The sequence below is a fragment of the Camellia sinensis genome, chromosome 3 (assembly GCF_055761805.1).
Source record: "Camellia sinensis isolate YWXY chromosome 3, ASM5576180v1, whole genome shotgun sequence".
NCBI classification, from domain to species: domain Eukaryota; kingdom Viridiplantae; phylum Streptophyta; class Magnoliopsida; order Ericales; family Theaceae; genus Camellia; species Camellia sinensis.
Genome location: NC_138963.1, coordinates 219,138,759 through 219,159,459, shown reverse-complemented (window position 1 = coordinate 219,159,459; position 20,701 = coordinate 219,138,759). Strand labels below are relative to the sequence as shown.

Sequence of the window (20,701 nt, the reverse complement as noted above, 5' to 3'; positions counted from 1 at the left end):
AAACAACCCATTGCATACCACACATCATCTACGTATTACATGCAACACCATAAAAACCAATGTATTATCACGTGCCAACGAAGAAAATTCACTACTTTGAACTACATTACATACAAACCCAATGAACCATAATCATGCACTCATGCAAAACCCCACCACAATTGCAGCGCACAATAATTTTGACTATAACCAGATGATGTTCATTCATTAAAAAAACTAAGGCATGTGTCATTACTTTACTTTGAATTGAATGTTGTGTAACACACTTCATCAATGTATGACGACTAATCACACACCAGTGGAAAACCCCCACAACACATGACCCCCCATATAAAATATGCGACTATCTCGATCAATGTAAAAAACCCACAAGCCCATTCAAAATACCCCCACAAATGCCGGACCATATGCACCACCAAAAAAAATAGCAAAAATCCAGGACAAACCTGATCACAAAATTTCATTAACATCAAATTTACATTGAACAAACTAACATGAGCACACAACCGGCAGAACGTAACAAACTGAGAACCCATAACGTCCCAACAACATTGACAAACTACTCTATACAACAAGCATGCATTTCACAAAATCCTCCATACTAACAACTCTATATCAAACGCACAATACTCTGCAATTCGCCAGATAATATACACATCACATTTTGCGCAAAACCCAACCGCACAAACACTAACGAAAGCAACAATTAACATACCTGGAGTCATTATTTCCAACCACAGTCACTTCCACCGGGATTACGAAGGTTTTCCGAACGCTGCTCCAAAGCACGTCAGTGTCACAGCCACCCACTTCGCCGGTATCGACGTATGAACAGGGGATTTGGTTGCATATTCGTTAGGGTTTCGAGTAAAATGCAATTTCCTATTCTATTATCCCAATCCACAAGGATTTCACATTGCCAATAAAGAATCTTCAACTGCAACGCCTAACATTACGCCATTAACATCGGCGTATTGTGCAACTTTCTATCGACGTCTCTTCATTTCCGATATGCTTGGAGGGAGAACAAACATCAACAAATTAAGAACTTTGGGCATTTCAGTAAAATCCACATTGGAGTATTCCTCAATTACCCTTACGAGAAGGTGGTCAACAGAGTCAAACACGGGTAATGTTGTCATTAACACTAGAGTAGGACTAATTAGATTATAAGATTAAAAATAGGACCAAATGGGTCAAAATATAAGAGTTTGGGATTTATTGGTGCATGTCCCTTTTTTTTTTGGTTCATTTGAAGAGGCCATTAACCATCAATCAGTACCAACGCTGTCACTCCTTGTTTGTATTAAAATATTGTAGAAATTAATTTTTTTATATTTTTAATTTGTGAATAGTGATAATTTTTTAACTTTTTTAGTAACTTTTTAACTTTTTAGATTTTTCCTGGTATGCCAAACCAGGCCTAAAACTACATTTGGTTGAGTTAGAAAAAAGATAAATGAAAGAGTTAAATTAATTCAAAAGACAAAAGTGAGATTCCATTTTGCTGTCACATCTTTTTTTCCTTTTACATTTTCTATTATAACCGAACAAAATTACATTTCATATTTCATTTTTCTTTTTCATTTTTCTCATTAAATTCTCAAATCAAACATAAGAAAAATTCACATTATTAGTTGACCAAATTGTATTGAATTAACTATGACGATTAAAAGAATAAAATATCAAAATAAGATTTGAGATAAAAGTGCTTAAACACACAATGCAATTTATAATATATTTTTAAAAATTTATTAACTTGAAATACAAGTTAAGAAAACTTACAAAGATGACAAACATTTTAATTTATTATTTTTTGGGTAAATTACAAATACATCTATTGAGATTTGTTTAAAATACAAATTGTCCCATCTGATTTGAAAAATTACAAATATTCCATTGTCAGAATTTTTTATTTAACACAATTAACTAAAAAAATAAAATTCATAATTGTTCTCTTATACAATAATAAAATTGTCTACATTATTAATTGAAATATATTTTTAATATCATTAAAAACTGATAATTGACTTCATAATTTATTAATAAAATAATTTGTTATGAAATTAGAAATTTCAGCAGGTGAAATGTAATTTTCAGAACCACAATGAGTAATTCGTATTTTAATCAAACCTCAGGGTGTGTTTTTATAATTTACCCTTATTTTTTTAATTTCTTAATATTTGTTTAAAAAAATATTAATAAAATCATGAGTTCAATACTCAAAGTTTGAAGGGTAAATTATATTGACACATCTTCAGATTTGATCAGATTACATTTTTCTCTAACCTTCTAAAAATTACATTTTCACTCATGGGTTTAATAGTCTTATTTCACAAATATCATACTTATATAAAATGCAACAACTCCTAATAGAAAAATAGAAAAAATTACATTAAAAAAATTTAAAACAAAGGAAAGAGAAGAAATAAAGCAAAACAAAGCAAAGAAAGAGAGAATGCATAAATTTAATATTTTTATTCCGTCAAAATAATTATAATGACATAAAATTAATATAATTTTCCAAACGTTAAAGAATTATATGTATTAAATCAAAATCTCCAAAGTGTGAGTATAATTTATCCAAGTTTTAAAACGTTAGGGGGTGACTCAAATAGTTCTAATGGGCACTCCTTAGGGTGTGTTGTGTGAGAAGTGTCTAATTATTAAATTATAATTTAACTACATTAACATTATCTTTTATATAAATAAAAAAAACAGTCAAACTTGTAAGTCGATTTACACAATAAAAAAAAATAAATAAATAACAACAACTACTTTATACCGGTCATCACGAAAGGGCGATGAAAGAGACGAAAATTGGCATCTTCCTTAATTATGGTTTTGGTCAAGCTTTTCACCTGAATCAAACTTCCCCAATTAAATTAATGATTGCACCTAATATGGTTTAAGATAAGACAAAGTTTGTTTATATCATTTTGACTTTTTTAAGAAATTAGTATATTGAAGTCTTGTTTTGGATACTTTAAAAAAGTTAAAAAATTAAAAAATTATTATTTTATTAAAATTATATTATCTTATTAAGTCATATTATCTCTATTACATTACTTCAAATTTAATTCATATTTCATAAAAAATTAAAAAATATATTTATTTAATCATTCAAATCACCCCTAAATTAATGAGTATTAATCCACGCGAAAGTACAAAGCGTAACTGAAAGGGCGTAATTGTCACTTTGACTAAACCAATATGTACGTCGGTCAGACTTGTCAGGGTCGTAGACTTTAGAAGCAAAACAGGCCCACCACCATTACTGTGGGGTGTCTTTGTTACTAGTAGACGAATTTGTGAATGGAAAAAGTCATTATTCGGAATATTAAAAAATGAGAGAAACTATGCTTGTTGTGTTTGGTAATTAAGATTTGAGAGTGTGAGTTATATTTTGAATTTGTGAGATTTAAAATTATAATTTGAGTGTAGAAAATTTGTTTGGTAAATAGTTTTGAAAAGAGTTTTGATTTGAGTGAGGAATTATTGATGTGACATTTGATATTTGATACAAAAATTTATAACTCATAACTAAACATACAACTCAAAATTATTTTAAAGCACATAAAAAAATTTAAAAATTTCAAAAGATATTTTTTTCGATTGTATAAAAATTAACATATCAATTGCAAAAAATCTAAAAAAAAATACTATTCTGGTCAACCAGCCAGACGTCCTGTCAGGCAAATTTTTAAAAAAAAATTCTGAAAAGCACGGCTGAGACAGAGCTCTTCGCAGAGCTTTGGAAACGTGATTCCAAAACACTAAACAAACATCATATTCAAACTCTGGTGTAGAAAACTAGTTTGAAAATATAAACAAACAGAGCCATAATAGTTAGGAGTGGTTATTTTAATTAATTATTTTAATTTGATTAAAAAAAGATATGCCTTGAAAGAAAATTAATTTTTTTAATTGATTTCATACCTATAAAATAAAAAATAAAAAAATTGTAATTTATATATAATATTTTATATTATTAATTATTTTAATTTATTTTATCTTCATTATTTTAGTCTAAAACTTTCCGTCCAAACCGCACCTATATAGGTCGGTTGTGCCGTGAGGTGAGGTCATTGAATTTGCCCACGTGGTTTCTTCTCATTGGGTGGATTTGGCTGTACCGTGCCATCTTAGTTGAAGATTGTTATAATAAAATTTTAAAAATAAAAATAAAAATAAGTTTCCAGATTGACTTGTTCTATACAATCGTGAGATCCGTGTCCTCTGAAAACAGGTGTTTGAATTAGTAAATGCAATTTATAGTAGTCATTTTCACCAAGTTTAATTGACTTTTAAAAAAAAAAATTATACAAAAAATAGATCAAAGCAATTAAGACAAAATTATTATATATTAATTTTCATTTTCATATAATGTTTCTATTTTTTTAAGAGAAAATTATTAAGTATTAATTTTTAATTTATTATACATTTAATTATATAAAATACAATTTCATTATTATTCACTCTATTTTTAATTTAAATAATCAGTAAACGATAGGCATTTTATTACATAATGAACGTGACGACTTAGCGATGATTTTTTTTATTTTTTATTTGAAATTTTAAAACAAGATCCTTAATTTGAATGATCAATAAATGATGAGTATTTTGGATTATTTTGAAAAGATGAGTAAAAATCATCTTTTAATTTTTAATTCATTTTTTTGCCACATCATCTGTCACACTTATTTTTTTACACATTTAAAAAAAAACAAAAATAAAAATTCAAGTTTTAACTATCTTTTCAAAACACCCCTTGTTACCTAATGAACATGATGACTCAACCATGACTTTTATATTTTATATGAAATTTTAAAACAAGACAATGGTTTATATATTTTTTTGTTTGAAATTTTAAAACATCAAAACTTACGTTATACTTAACTTTATAATAAACAAAAAAAAAATGGCACCTATTCATCTTCATTAATATGAAACTATGTAAAAATAAAATAAATTTCTTGAAATTTCTTGATATTCACAAAAATAAGAAATTTCTTAATTTCAAAACTTTCTCAATATATTTTCATACGAGAGAAATTTGATTAATTACAATTTTCAATTGCCTGTTATATGAATTATTAAAAAAATGACAAAATTCGCATTTTATTAATAATATTTTTATTCAAATTTTCAATTTCTTAAATTAATAAACTCAAATCAAATTCTATATTCCTTCACACTCTAGACAATATATATATATATATATATAAGAATAATTCTACCCATACTAACAATCTTATTAAAAATATAAATAATATTAATTGTGAAAAAATAATATTTAAACCTCTCATAATATTTAAACATAAATATTTTAATGAATTTGTTAAAAATATTTTAAATAGATATATATATATATATATATATCGGCTCAAGGCGTTGACTGAGATTGTCTTTCACCCAAAAATAAAATTTGATCCGAACAATTCTTTTATAGATAATTATTGAGTGTACAAGGCATATAATATGCCATTTACTTATATATTTTTGTGACTTAAATTATACATTTTTATAAAAATTTATGGCACATTTTATAAATTAACTTATGCGAATTTGTGTTAAATTACACAATTTTATAAAATAATTTATATCAAGTTATAATTTCTCAAAATTTTTATAAATTAACTTACATAAATTTATGTTTAAATTACACCGTTTTATGAAATAAATTAAGTATTTTTGTAATAATTTACACTAAGTAATAATTTTCCAAATTTTTGTAAGTTAATTTATACAAATTTATATATAAATTACATAATTTTATAAAATAATTTAAATATTATTTTTTATGAAAACTTACACAAATTTACATACCCCTCACCCCTTGCACAACGCCTTGAGGGAAGGGGTGGGTTGCATTAAGGGTCCAGGGTTTGAATTTGGCCGGTTTACGAATCGGTTTGGACCCGTCTGCATGTATGTAATTTGGAAAAAAATTAACTCGTAATCGTCTACAGTGCGGTTTGCGGATTGAATTTTTTTCTTTAAAAATTTTTTTTTGAGCCTTTTTTTTTTCATTTTGTAAATATTTATTTTGGACCATTTTCTTCCCATTTTCTAAAATGCTTCAACATTAATAATTAATGAATTAAAACTTATAAAATTAAAAACACAACAAAATCAATTCGTAACACAAATAAATCATTCAAAATCCTAAATCAAATCATAAACTAACACAAGCACATATTTCAAAATCCTAAACTAGAACTCCATATTCACTAAGGAATTTAAAATTCCAAATCACACTTCATCCGAAACAAGTTTAGTTATGAAACAATAATAATATGATCAATATTTATTTAGTTTCAGTTGATATAATACTATTAGCAATGTAATGCTAGAGTAAGTTCAAAGAATAAAAGGTGTTTGGTTTTGGGCAAAAATATTTAGGTAGAATATAGGAATGAAATCAACGATTAAAATTAATAAAAATAAATAAAAAAATAAAGTGCAAGCGGGTTATTGTGGATGTGGGTTAAACCTGCAACTCGTCTGCAAATCGCAAACATGTCATATTTCAAACCGTATCTATCCGCATTGTGTCTGCGAAATCACCCATTTATATACGAGTCGGAAGGATTTTACAGATCGGATAAACCGTTACCCACCTAAGTTGCACACCCAAACACTATATGCAAGTATGAGACTGTAAACTCACATGTTTTCCCCTTTTAAGGAGAGATCATCCACTTTGATGGATTGTGAATTTTTCAAAAAGTTGAACAAATTAAAAATAAAAAAAAAGAATTTATTTATTTTATCAATTTCAAACAAATAAAATATTTATTGATTTTAAATCATTACACAAGACTTACTAATTAATCAAATGTATTATGCTATTGAAAATCATATTTCAAAAAATTAGTATAGAAAACAATAAAAGTAACAAGAAACAAATTATGATTTTTTTTTTTTTTTTAGATGGTAAAAATATGAATAAAAGGTAGAAATGAACCAATTATTAATATTAGGACTAGAGAGTGATTGTGTGAAGAAATGTAAGGTAATTATATACATTTATCAATTTTGTTCACCTTTTCAAACTTTTAAATGAACTAATCTTTCATTTAACAACTCCACATTTTAATCAAAAAATAATTATAAATTATCACATTACTGTCACATCACTCTTTATCTTTTTACATATCTTTTCGTAAAAAATAAAAAAATTACTAAAATAACTTGTTTAAAACACCGGAAGAAGTTCACCTAAATTCATGTTCGTCTGGTTAAAAATTTATTTTCATCTATTTTGTTAAATAAAACTTGTTAAAATTTTCAAACTCAAACAAATAATTTCTCTAAATTGATTCAATAAATCTAAAATTATATAAAAATATTAAATTATTTAAGCTTCACACAAAATTCGTTTGAGAATGACTAGAAATTTAGGCTCCGTTTGGTGGAGTTTTCAAAATCTAGTTCCACACTCACTTTTGAGTGTGGTGTTTGTTTAGGGTTTTCAAATTATAATTCTACACTCATTTCTCAAAACTCAATTCAAAACATAATCATTACTTTTCAAAACTCATAACCAAACACATAATTCAAAACTCTTTTCAAAACTCCATTCAAATCAATATTTTAAAAATATTTTAATTTTGTTAAGATTTTAAATATTTTAATATTTAAATATGTTACAATTTTTTTAATTTTTTAATTTTTTGAATATTTTTAAATATTACGATTTTAATTTTTTAAATTTTAAAATATTTTATAAAAATAAATTCAAACTCTATTTTATAAAAATATTTTTAAATATTTTAATTTTTTTGTTATGTATTTAGTTACGATTTGAGTATAGAGTTGTGAAAGTAGTATGGAGTTTCGACTTATGTGTTTGGTTATGAGTTTTAAAAATAATTTTTTAATTGAGTTTTGTTTTATGTGTTTGGTTACGATTTGAGTGTAGAGTTGTTTTTAAATTTAAAATATTAAAATTTTAAATTATTTAAATTTTTTAAATATTTAAATTATTTAAATTTTTACGATTTAAAATTTTTGAATATTTATTTTAATTTTTTACTTATTAAATTTTTTAGATTATTTAAATTATTTAAATATTTATAATTTAAATTTTTTGAATATTTATTTTGAAAAAAAATTATTTCCTTTGTAGTATTTTCAATTAAAAAATTGATTAATGTTATTTTTTGTTAATAATAAATTTTTTTAATTGAATTGTAAAAAGAGTTGGGTTATGAGTGTTGATCAAAATTTTCAATAATGTGAAAGTAATGTGTTTTGTTATGAGTTATAACAATTTGAATTAAGTTTTGAAAACTCTTTTCAAAACTCATAACCAAACAAATTTTCTTACTTCACATGTCAAATCAAACTTTCAAAACTCAATTCTACACTCAATTCCACACTCAATTCAACACTTTATTCAAAAACCATAACCAAACAAATTTTCTACACTCAAATCATAATTCTAAAACACACAAACTCAAAATACAACTCATATTCTCAAATCATAGTTACAAAGTTCTACCAAACGGAGCCTTAATGATTTGAACAAATTTTTAAAACTTACTCTTAAGTCCAAAAAATTAACTCAGCTCGTATGACTCGTTAATCAGCCTACTCCTAGCAAATATGCATAAGATACACTTTATTATATTTTATATAAAAAACCTAGAGACCAAAAAAAAGGTACCAAACAGTGTGGCCATGAGTGCTAGCATTTTTCATATTATAAAGCAAATTTCCGTTAAAAATAAGTCTTTTATTTTACAGCTTAATTATCGCTCTATATCTTCTCACCATCCGAACCTCCACTAGAACATCAAATTTTAGGGGGGTGTTGGAAAAAAAAAAATTCACTTCCCATGGATTGAGACTGAACGAAACTCAAAAATCAAAATAGAAAAAACTAAACCCTAATTCAAGAAATCTGACCACAATCAGTGACCACAACAGGCTTGGCCGTCGTTCCACTCGAAGATCCGACCTTCTCAATCGCCTTCACCACGTCCATTCCCTCCACCACCTGCCCGAACACCACGTGCTTTCCATCGAGCCACTCCGTCTTCGCCGTGCATACGAGGAACTGCGAACCGTTCGTTCCCGGTCCAGCGTTCGCCATGGAGAGAATGCCCGGTCCGGTGTGCTTCTCGATGAAATTCTCGTCGGCAAACTTCGATCCGTAGATCGATTCCCCTCCGGTTCCGTTCCCTGCAGTGAAATCGCCGCCCTGGCACATGAACCCCGGGATAACTCGGTGGAATGACGACCCCTTGTAGTGAAGTGGCTTGCCGCTCCGTCCGGTTCCTTTCTCGCCGGTGCAGAGAGCTCGGAAGTTTTCAGCCGTGCGCGGCGTCGTATCGGTGAATAGCTCCATCACGATTCGACCGGCGTGTTCGCCGCCGGCCGACATGTCGAAGAAGACCTTAGGGTTCGTCATTGTAGAAGATCGCAACAATTCCTACAGTTCGTGCAGTACCCATTGGTGAATTCACGCACTTAACTTGTTAATCGACGATGATTGATTGATGCGATTTCCTTGCCCTTATACATATGGATGCCGTTGAGTTGGGACACGTGTCGTGCAATGGCAATGAAATGGAAAAGACGTGGATGAGTCAACCCTCCACGTGCTAATCATGCGTTTAATTTCATGTGATTTGTGAAAATGGACCAAATGACTATGTTTGGACGGAGTGATTTGGGAACAAAGAAAAAAAAAAAAAAGAAATGAAATGTATATTTTTTATTTGTTTGAATAATTTAAATGGAGAGAAATGAAAAGAAATTGAGAGAAATAGAGAGAAACTCATCTCATTTTCAATCTTCTTAAAAGTAGAGAGATTGGGAGAGAAAAGAAATCACTATTTTCATAATACCAATTTTATCCTTAAAAAATAAAAGAAATACACTAATTGAAAATATATAAAAGTTATTTTGATAATATAACATAAAATAATTTCTTTTCTTTTCTTTTCTTTTCTGTTAATGAAAGAATGAGAGAAATCATAATCATTTCATTTCTTTTATCTCTTTCTTATCCAAACAAAAATAAGAAAAATTACAATCATTTCATTTCTATTATTTTCTCTTATTACTTAAGTAATCATTTCATTTTTTTTTTTCTCCTAACTTTCCAAACACAGTGTTAGTGGAAGTGCCATACAAATTTACATGTGCAGGTTTCATATCATGTGTTTGATAAAAAATTTAGCAAATTATTTCTCCAGCATAACCCATGATTTTGGCCTGTTGTGATTTTGGGCTTTCGTGAAATCGCGAACGTGGCAGAAACCTACCTGATGGATTTTAATTTAAATTACTTATTTTTTGGGGTGGAACTCAAATTAAACTTTTTTTCATAATGTATATAATTAAATTAAATTTTATTTTTATTTTTATAATTAATTATTAATTTGCTTATATTTTTTGCTCGATCTTATTATTAAATCTTTACCATTTTGATTAATTATTATTAAGTTTTTTTTTATATTTTAAAATATATTCAAATTTTACTTATTTTATACCTTATGAATTATTCCAAGACAAAATTTCAATTAGTCAATTAATTCATTTTAAAGATAATTTTTAGCAATCTTATGAACCGGACTTATTGTTGACAAGTACTAAGTAAAAAAAATTACATATTTGCCTGTTTTGATAATGATATATTTTTTTTAAAAAATACAAGTTTATTTATTTATTTATTTATTTTATTATTATTATTATTATTATTATTATTATTATTATTTGTGCTTTGGTACTAGTAACAATATTAAGGAATTTATAAAAGTAATGTATGACATTTTTTACTTTTATTTATAATCATTTATTTATTTTTATATATTAATTTTATGATGTATTATTAAAGTATAAGTAGCTAAATTATTGTTTTATTAAAATATACAACAATAAATTTATCATTAAAAATTTGGAACAATTACAAATAGATGCGATACGCTAACGATAGATGAAGTATTAAGGTAAAGAGCAGACTTAAATTGACGTGAACTAGTGTAATAAATAGAAATATGAATCTTCTTAATTTACATAACCAAATAGCTATTGATAAAGTCAAGTAAAGAAGAATTATTCATATAGCCGATTTCATTTAAAGGGGTTAAGGCGTGGTTTGGTTTAAGTCCCAATCCGTAACTGCCCTTCACTGTGGGTTTGGGCTTAGCTGTATCGAGTTTGAAGAAATCAAACAGAGGCCAATCAAAAGGCCTAAGCAAGGCCCAACCCAATCTTGGTTGATCTGGAGGACTAGGCATCATCAATTTAGTTTAAAACAAGTTCAATGGAAAACAGACTTCACAAAATATTACATGGGTTTTACAAAATGAGTTGAAAATGGCACTCACTAGAAACAAGAATTTTAAACCACTCAAGTTTGGTAAAAATAATTGATAGGCAGGGCACTTATTTATAAATTTCTTTTTATCTATTTCGTTTAATTCAAATTATTTTTTTATATTCTAATAAGTCTTATAAATAATATAATTATCAAAATATTCCAAATAATAATATTCATATTGATAGTGTGAATGTTTCTATAAAGTGAATATTCACATTATCAATGTAAATGTTCACACCGTCAATGTAAATATTCACATGTCAACATAAAAATTCATATTGTAAGAATATAAATATTCACATCATTAAGTTGCTAACTGTTCAAAATTTATTTATAAAGATAAAAATTGCTAACTGTTCAAAAAATATTTACAAAAATAAAATTATTCATAAAATGTTTTTAATATAATAATTAAGATTTAATGATCAAATGTCTAAATAATAGAATTTATTAAAATATAAAAATATACAAGTATTTAAAAAAAAAATTCTTAATAAATCTCCATGATATAGCGATATTTGTAAGTAGCTTGAAAATTGCAACCTAGAAACAAATTCTCATATCCAATATGTCTATCCAAAGCCAAATCTCTCATGGGTTGTTGGGATGCTTATTAAGTTTCATTTGCATATTTCCAAATGAAACTTCCATAATCCCTGTACGACAATTTATGCATGTATTGGCTGTGGCTAAGAAAGGTCGACCTAAGATCACCGGAATTTGTTCCCTAGAACTGGCTACCGGTTCCATATCTAACATCAAAAAGTCAACAGGAAAGTAAAACTTATCAACCTTTACTAGCACATCCTCAATCATGCCACGTGGCACTCTGAGGGACCAGTCAGCCAACTGGAGAGTAATAGTAGTGGGCTTCAACTCACCAAGCCCAAATTCCTCGTACACAAAGTACAACAACAAATTGACACTAGCCCCTAAATCTAACAAGGCCCTATTAATGAAATGGTCTCCTATAATGCATGCAATGATTGGGGCACCTGGGTCTTTAAGCTCAGGGGGAGTGCCATTCAACAAAATGGAGCTTACTTGCTTCGTGAGTATGACCTTTTGGGACACATGTGTCATAGATTTACACTTTTGCATACATAGGGGCATGTCCCGTGGTAGAAGGTTATAAAAAGTGCCTTATGAAAGAGGTCTCCATGAAAATTAAGGGTGATTTCTCCATCCCCGATTGTATGTGCTGGAGTATGGGTCATTACCCGGGTTGGAGAATTCTTGAGCCGCATTCACATGCTTTTAGACTAACTACAGAAATTGTGATGCCGAAGGGCACTCACTCAAGTCATGAGCAGGGCTCGCACAAATAGCACACGCCTCGTGAAATTGAGATTGATCTTGCTGTGTAGGGGCATGTCCCGTAACTAATAATTGGTCCATTTTGTGGGACAGTGCCTCTACTTGTTGGGCTAACTCTAGGTTTGCCCCACCTCATAAATGCCCCCTCTTTTCGGGGCTCCAACTACTAATTGTCGAACTTGCCGGGCTGCGGAGGCATGGTGAAGGGAATTATCACTTAAGTTCTCAAATAATTGCCATGCCTCGGAGTCATTTTTGGACATAAATGTCCCACCACAGGATGAATCCACCATTTGGATGTGAGGCTCAATTAAGCCATAGTAAAATATTTGAACAAGTTGCCCATCAAGCACTTGGTGGTGGGGACACTGTTGGAGAAGGTCACGAAGTCTCTCCCATATCTCGTGAAATTGCTCGTCATCAATTTAAGCAAAATTGGTGATGGCTTGCCTAAGTTGGTTGGTTTTTCCAATGGGAAAGTACTTCTCCAAAAAATTTTGTTGTAATTGGTCCCAAATTGTGATAGAATTAGCAAGTAAGGTGTTCAACCAGTGTTTGGCTTTGTCCTTTAATGAGAATGGGAATAATCGCAACATTAAGGCCTCATTTGTGAGATTCTAGATCCTTACTATAGAGTAAATTTCCAGAAATTCATTCAAATGTTTATAAGGATCATCATGAGCTAGTCCATGGAATGATGGGAGCATTTGTTTAGTGCTGGACTTAATCTCATAATGAGCAGCAGTGGTGTCTGCTAGTTGGATACATGATGGTGATGTGTATGCAGTGGATGTGAAGTAATCCTTAAGGGTCTGGTTGGGCCCATTTAGGCCATTCAGGTTTTTCATCTCTATTGGTTCAATGTATGGATATGAATATTCAAGCCTAGGAGCACGGGCAGAGGCTCTAAGTTTCCTAAGAGTCCTTTCTAGTTCAAGGTCCAAACTCCACAATTCAGGGCGACAAGAACGGTGCCCGTGCATACACTACTCACTCACACACACTAAGTTCCGACTCTGTGCACTAAGTTATGTAAGCAAAAATACCAAAGAAGAATACTCACAGCGATTTAACGAAAATGCTTTACTCGTCTTGCGGGTGCTTGGTGTGTAGATGTTGTCTCCAACCTCCAATTGAGCTTTGTCTTTCTTTGTTGCACTTTAGTGCCTTGCTTACAAGTGTTTGCTTCTTTTTTAAGCACTTTAGTGCTGTGGTATGTTTATTTTATCTTTTTTAAAGCTCAATTGGCTCCGCTTGCACTTCAGTGATAGCTTCCACTTTCAAACGCTTTGCACATTTAGCAACACGAATTTATAAAATCCTAAACTAAAAATTAAAATAAGAATATAACTTTAAATTAATTAATTTTGCCAAAAGTCCCCGGCAACGGCGCCAAAATTTGATGAGACGTTACACACCAAAATTAAACACTAAACTATACCAAATTCTTTTAGAATAATGGCAAGTCCAGGTATCGATCTACAGAAACAATTGTGAAATTAGACTAATTTAATCGCTAAATTCCTAAATTAATTTTGATTAAAAAGATTACGAGATTTTATGACTAAAAATGAATTAGATGAAATTGATAAATTAAATTGACAATTAAAATTAGGGTTTGAGGTATTAATTTTTGGGAAAAATCCTAGGGCAAAGAATTCACCACTAACCATATAAACGAGATTAAACATCGGCTATCAATTGTAATCCGATTTGAAATACCCAATATTTCACAACTACAAGTTTGAAATATTGATCAAGAGAGTTGTTGCATTCAACGTACAGGCACAAGTCATCCCGAGTAGCACAAGGCATTTGCTCTAAACTACGGTAGCAACACAACCTGTCTCTTGTAGCATGACTTGTCTCGTACTTTGAATACAAATACAAAGAAAACTAATGTATGGAAAGCATTAAACAATCACAGAGATAAAATACTTGAAGAGATTAAAAGAACAATGATTAAAAACTTTTAAATCATCCATACATTGATTCAAATCGATTCACAATCAAAGCTTATGAAAAATCCAATTACATGGCTAGGGTTTCATCAAAATCCTAGAAAAGAAGACTAGCCACTCATGAAGGAGTGGGAAGAGGAAAAGGATGAAGAAGAAGCCTCCATGGAAGTCTCTTTTAAGCTTGAGAAGAAATCACTTCTTTAAAACCATAGTCTCCCTTTTCTCCAAAATAAATTTTGAACCCTAATTTTGCCTATTTTTCTTCCTTTTATTCTCAGCAAAACAGACCCAAAAATTATGCGCACGCGTCCCTAGGTGGGCCGCTCGAGCGGTGGTGGGCCGCATGTGCGGTGGTCTAGTTGGCTCGGATTTTTCGTTTCTCGCTCGAAGAATCTGCTTTCACGCACTTTTTGATTGAATTTGTATGTTACCTGCCAAATCTGTATAAGTGCACAAAACACATCATCTCCACTAAATAAACAATATTGAAATACTAAAAATGTAACTTCAGCGGCCTCAATATGGTACTTTTCGGCCTACATCACCAATCTTGTCACTCAATTAAGTGAATTATCTAAATCTTTTTCCACCAATTCGGTCTATCAATTGCTATATGATCAATTACATTAATATATAATTTAGGTCTTCTTCTCATCTCACATATCTAATCAAGATTATAGAATACTAACTTGTGTAAAGTTAAATTACAACTAAAAAAATCACTTTTCATCAACTCAAACCAAATCTTGATCTTTACCTCACCACACCTACAAAAGTACCCAAAAAATGTCAACTTTTATAATAATTTTTCAGGTTAAACACATTTTTTTTCAAGTTGAACAAGAAAAGTCATTCAACTTGTTTGGTTTAAACTTTCAAGATTCACTTTTTAAAAAATTGTAATTTTTATTTTTCGTAATTTTTGTTTTCACTGAATTTTTTAAAATATTCTAAACAATTTTTTTAATTTTTAGATATACCTAAAAATAATATTTGTAAAAAAAAACTTTAAAAAACTCACTAAATAGGCTCGTAATTTTTAGGATTTGTAATTTTCATGAATCCCCTTGGGAAGGGGATTAAGATTCGTAATTTTTATTTTATTTTATTTTTTACATGTTGGACTTTTTTTTTTTAACATTAATGTTTATTTTTTTATATTTGTTGTTAAGTAAAAATCATTGTTTTATTTGTTTTATTTTTTTCTGATTTTTTTTATTTATTTTTTACATCTTGGGCATTTTTTTTAACATTAATGTTTAATATTTTTTTATTTGTTTTATTATTTTATATTTATTTTATATAAAAATAATTTAACAATTCTTACACCAACAATTATCATGAAAACAAACACAATTTTACTTAATCTTCTCACTATCAATCTCCCCACTAACAATCCTCTCACTATTAATTACCTCACTAAAATCACTTCCATTCTATCTCTAAAAACAAATTGGTTCTATGTTATAAAAGATTTAGGCTTCAGGGCCGGAGTGAGTGATTTGGACTGAACAATTAATTAGGCCATTATGGCCAAAAGACCATCTTGTTTGGAAACATGATTAAAAACAATTTTTTTAAAACTTTTTTAAATTACATCTCTTATATATATATACTAGCGTATGCCTGTGTCTAAAGGCGCGATGCAAATAATTTTAAGATTAAAATGTAATTATAATTTATACGTATTATGTTGAAATTTATAAAGTTTGTATCATTTTTTGATAAAGATACTGAAAAAATATATTGAAATATTTTTCTTCTTAAAGAACTTATAACAATTTTACTTGTATTACATACTCAACAAAACTCAAATAAAATAACAACTCTCCCTAATCTTAATGCAAATTAAGAAACAAACATATAAGATTTAAAGTTATATTGCATATCAAAATATAAAAGGCAGTAAAAAAAAATTTAAACACTAAACAAAAAACAAAAATTAAAGTTATATTGTCATACAACAAAATAGTAGGTTAAAACTTTATAAAAAGTGGGTTAAAGCTTTACAAAAGATGTGTCAATAACATGTCATACACCAAAAATTATATTTTCATACACCAAAAATATGTATGCTTTACAAAAGATGTGTCAATAACGTGTCTTCAAATATGTGTTTGCCCAAACTTCCTCCTCATTGCTTTCTAAAAAGTCTTTGTATCAACTTGTATGTATCCTCAATGAGGAATATACACAACAATCTAGTAATTTGTGGAAACAAAAAAAATATAGATTAGTACATTTGTTGGAAATATACATGTCAAAATACTTTGAGATTGAAATTACCTTATTACATCCTCGTCGAAGCAAGCTAGTCGTATTTCTCTTTTTAAGCTCCATAGATTTTTCGGTCCAATCCTACAAAAGTCCAAATATCAAATTATTAATAAATTGAAATTTTATAAAAAGTTATATAATCAACAGAAATAAATCTACATGGTTACCTTCTAACAAAACGTCATTTAATCTGCATAGAATACTACAGCAACACTTCAGGATAAACAATATTTGTAGTAGAATCCAAACTATCTTTATGGGAGAGAATACTTATACGATCAAAGGATGTACATCTGGACAATGCTACATATAATTGCCCACGGCTAAACATTGGTATACGCAAATCAACCCCAACAAATTTCACAGATTGTCCTTGAGATTTATTAATGGTCAAGGCATATGCCAATCGGACTGGAAATTGACGTCTTGTCATTTGGAAAGGCATTTCTGAAGAAGATGGTGCCAAAGATATCGTTGGTATAAATGCCAAATTGCCAAACTTTTCTACAGTTAAAATTTGAGCTTCAATTATGCGAGTGCCGCACCTAGTAACCATCAATCTTGTACCATTACATAGTCCATCTTTCGGTGCAATGTTTCTCAACAATATTATAGGACAACTCACTTTCAACTTTAACTTAAAAGTTGGCAACCCAAGAGGATCCAATGAATTTAAATATTCATTAGGATATCTATTTGTAATGGTAAGATCAATTTCATTATCTTCAGACATTTTATCTGCTGCAAGATAAGTATATAATCTCCCTGGAAAGATATTCAGCGCAGTAGTATTAATGTCACTGACATCATCGTTACGCGCAGACAGAATTGTGCATTCAGTTAAAAATGTTGGGGTTGACGTCTCTATCATATTCAATTGTGGATAAACTGTAGAGAGTAATTCATTCAAATCTTGACATTTGTGTATTGTTGATGAAAGGTTAACGATTTCTGGAGGATTGGTCCCAATCTAAAAAAAAGTGAAATCAATAAAAAAGTAAGTGTAAACACAATTTATTAATTTAAAATAATCTATATAATACTGGTTAAAGTAGTGTTACCTCCATCAAGAAATTTGCAAAATTAGCATTTTCATTGCCTTCATGATTCAAGCGCATAGTCAAATCCAAAGTCAAGATATATATGCTTCCATAGAACAGAGTGTCTTAATGATGCATTCACAATTTGCTCACGAACTCCTTTGGGTATAACTGGTAAGATATGTCGAAAGTCTACACCAAGAACAACAATAATACCCCCAAATGGCTTTTCACTATCACAAATATCCCTCAATGTACGATCAACCGCCTCAACACAATGTCTATGTTACATAGGAACTTCATCCCAAATTATGAGTTTTGTTTCTCTAAATAACTCAGCTTGTAATGATTGTTTGCTAAACCCACAAAGTGAATTTTCCAAGACATCTAACGGAATAAAAAATGTTGAATGTGTAGTGCGACCTCCTACCAGTAACAATGATGCAATTCCAGACGAAGCCACAGTAACAACGATATGCCCAAGGCTGCGACATTTTAATGCAATCGTATTATACATAAATGTTTTCCCTGTTCCAGCACCCTCATTCAGAAAGAAAACAGTTTCTTTATTTTGAAAAACTAAAGAAGTGATTGTATTATAAGCATTCCGCTGTCCATTATTGAGATAATCAATAGTAATTTGTGGACCTACATGTTGTGCCTCACTCTACAGTTGTTGATGTTCAAATATCAATCGATTACCAATTACTGCACTCCAATTTGCAGTAGGTAGTGGCATGGGTGGGAAGTTAATTAAACTTTTGCCTAATTCATGAAGTATTTGATTCAAAAGATGGAGACCATAATCTTCAATTTGAGCCTCAGTTGGTTTAGAAATGACAAACAATGTACAAATTTTATGTGCAAGATCATCACATATATGCATTGAAAATTGATTCCATAATGCACATGGATTTAGTGGAGAGCACTAGGTGAGAATAATACTAAACAATCTCCTCAATTGATATCCAGTTTTTATAACTGTAGCCTCTTTCAAGCATTGTATCCATTCTTCATCATCTTCTAAAATCCCCCTTGCAACACATGCTAATTTAAATGTGTCATGCACAACATTATCGACCGTGCGTAAAGACTGAAACGACTTTGGTCATTTGACAACGGTTAGTAACAAACGTAGATAAAATCTTTCACCACAATTAGGGCTAGCAAAGTACAATCTAGCAATTGCATATCCCATTTCTCTTGATTTCCATATCTTTTCTGACTTGAGCCAAACAAAATGTTATGGAAATTCTTGATAAGTAAATGGACATTCATCTTCACTGGCAGCACAATATGCAAAGAAGCCAGAAAGAGTTGACATTTGTTGACCATCTCTAGATTGAATCGTTTGTAATGACTCTTCTGGGTTAAAAACAACGCGATGCATTCCAGGTAAATGAAGTGACAATTGTACAACTGTTGGCATCTCTGCATGCAAAGGATGACCAAATATTTGCCAAGCAGCTTCTGGAGGTCCAATATACCTTGCATCGAGATATTGTTGAATCTCATTTATCATTCCTAATACTATCGTTGTACGATCATAACCCTTATAAATGTACTTATGTATACACTTGACACATCTCATTCCAGCACAAACTTCCACATTTATATGACAGTTGAAAAGTTTTGAAAGATATACATTGTATGGTACGACATCCCTGTTATCAACTTCTTGTCCCCTCACAGTATGTACTTGACCATTATTGCGACGACGATAGATAGGGTATCCATCTTGATCCATAGTTGTTGTTTCTGTGAAAGCTTGAGGGTATCTCTTAGTACATCTACCATTTTCCATACATGGTGCTTGCGGATTTCGAGCACCACATGGTCCATGTACCATACAACATTTGATAGTTTCAAAAAGCATAGGATCATCTTTTGGGTCTGGAAATTCTGCACAGACCAATTTGTCTACTTGAGCACATGTCCAAATTTTGTCTGGACCCTTGAGAAATAAAAGTGCATGCATATGAGGGAGTCCTCGTTTTTGAAATTCAATTGTAAAAACATGTGCAACTTTATTTCCAAACACTTTATTTGTTTCTATCTCATTCATCAAACATTTTCTCTTCAACTTAAAAACACAAGCAATTAAATCAGGATGATCAATAGGTTTTTGATATGGTGATAATGCTGAAGTAATTTCTGGCCAATTGGGATTTGCAGTCATGGTAAGAAAAATATCTGGGTGTTGGTTGTATCGTGTGAAGCCATTGAACTTGAAAGATTTCAAACATATGTCTAGAACTACTAGTAAATGAAGATGGCAAAACAAACATTTGACCAATTTGTCCAGGTCGCACATAATCTGGATCCATATCTGACAACTCTTGGTAAAGCTCAACCCGAAGTTTTCCTTGATTAAGCTTGTAGTATTTCAATCGATTTTGCTCAGTTGTAGCCCAAGCATCTACCAAAAACTCTTGAAATGGTTTCCCATCTCTCAAAATTGTTGAATACTCTGTGGGTCATTCAAACAAATGATAACTATAAAAATTCATTTGAGTAAGTCGATCAATTGAAGGTCGATCATACTGAACATTCCACAATTTCAACTCAGGTTCCCATCCAAGCTCTCCATATGGAAATAATAGAACATAATGTAATGGCAAGTATGCTGGGTGACATTCATTAATTTACATCAACTCATTATTTCCTCGAAAATGTAAGATAATATCTCTAATTCCATTTACCTCTGTTCCATCACCTGGTATTACAATTGCAATCTCATCTGTAGTTGGTAGGTTATACCGACGTCG

General features: G+C 30.0%; 2 protein-coding genes across 2 annotated transcripts; both read right to left on the bottom strand.

The window, feature by feature from the left end:
* Positions 1-8,701: 8,701 nt before the first annotated feature.
* LOC114278549 (peptidyl-prolyl cis-trans isomerase) lies at positions 8,702-9,519 on the bottom strand. The gene has a single exon (XM_028220617.2). The coding sequence runs from the start codon at positions 9,419-9,421 to the stop codon at positions 8,903-8,905; it is 519 nt and encodes a 172-aa protein (XP_028076418.2). The 5' UTR covers positions 9,422-9,519; the 3' UTR covers positions 8,702-8,902.
* Positions 9,520-19,176: 9,657 nt separating this feature from the next.
* Positions 19,177-19,737, bottom strand: LOC114278530 (uncharacterized). Its single transcript, XM_082918850.1, has one exon. It carries the CDS (start codon positions 19,735-19,737, stop codon positions 19,177-19,179), a length of 561 nt encoding a protein of 186 aa, XP_082774976.1.
* Between the last annotated feature and the right edge of the window lie 964 nt (positions 19,738-20,701).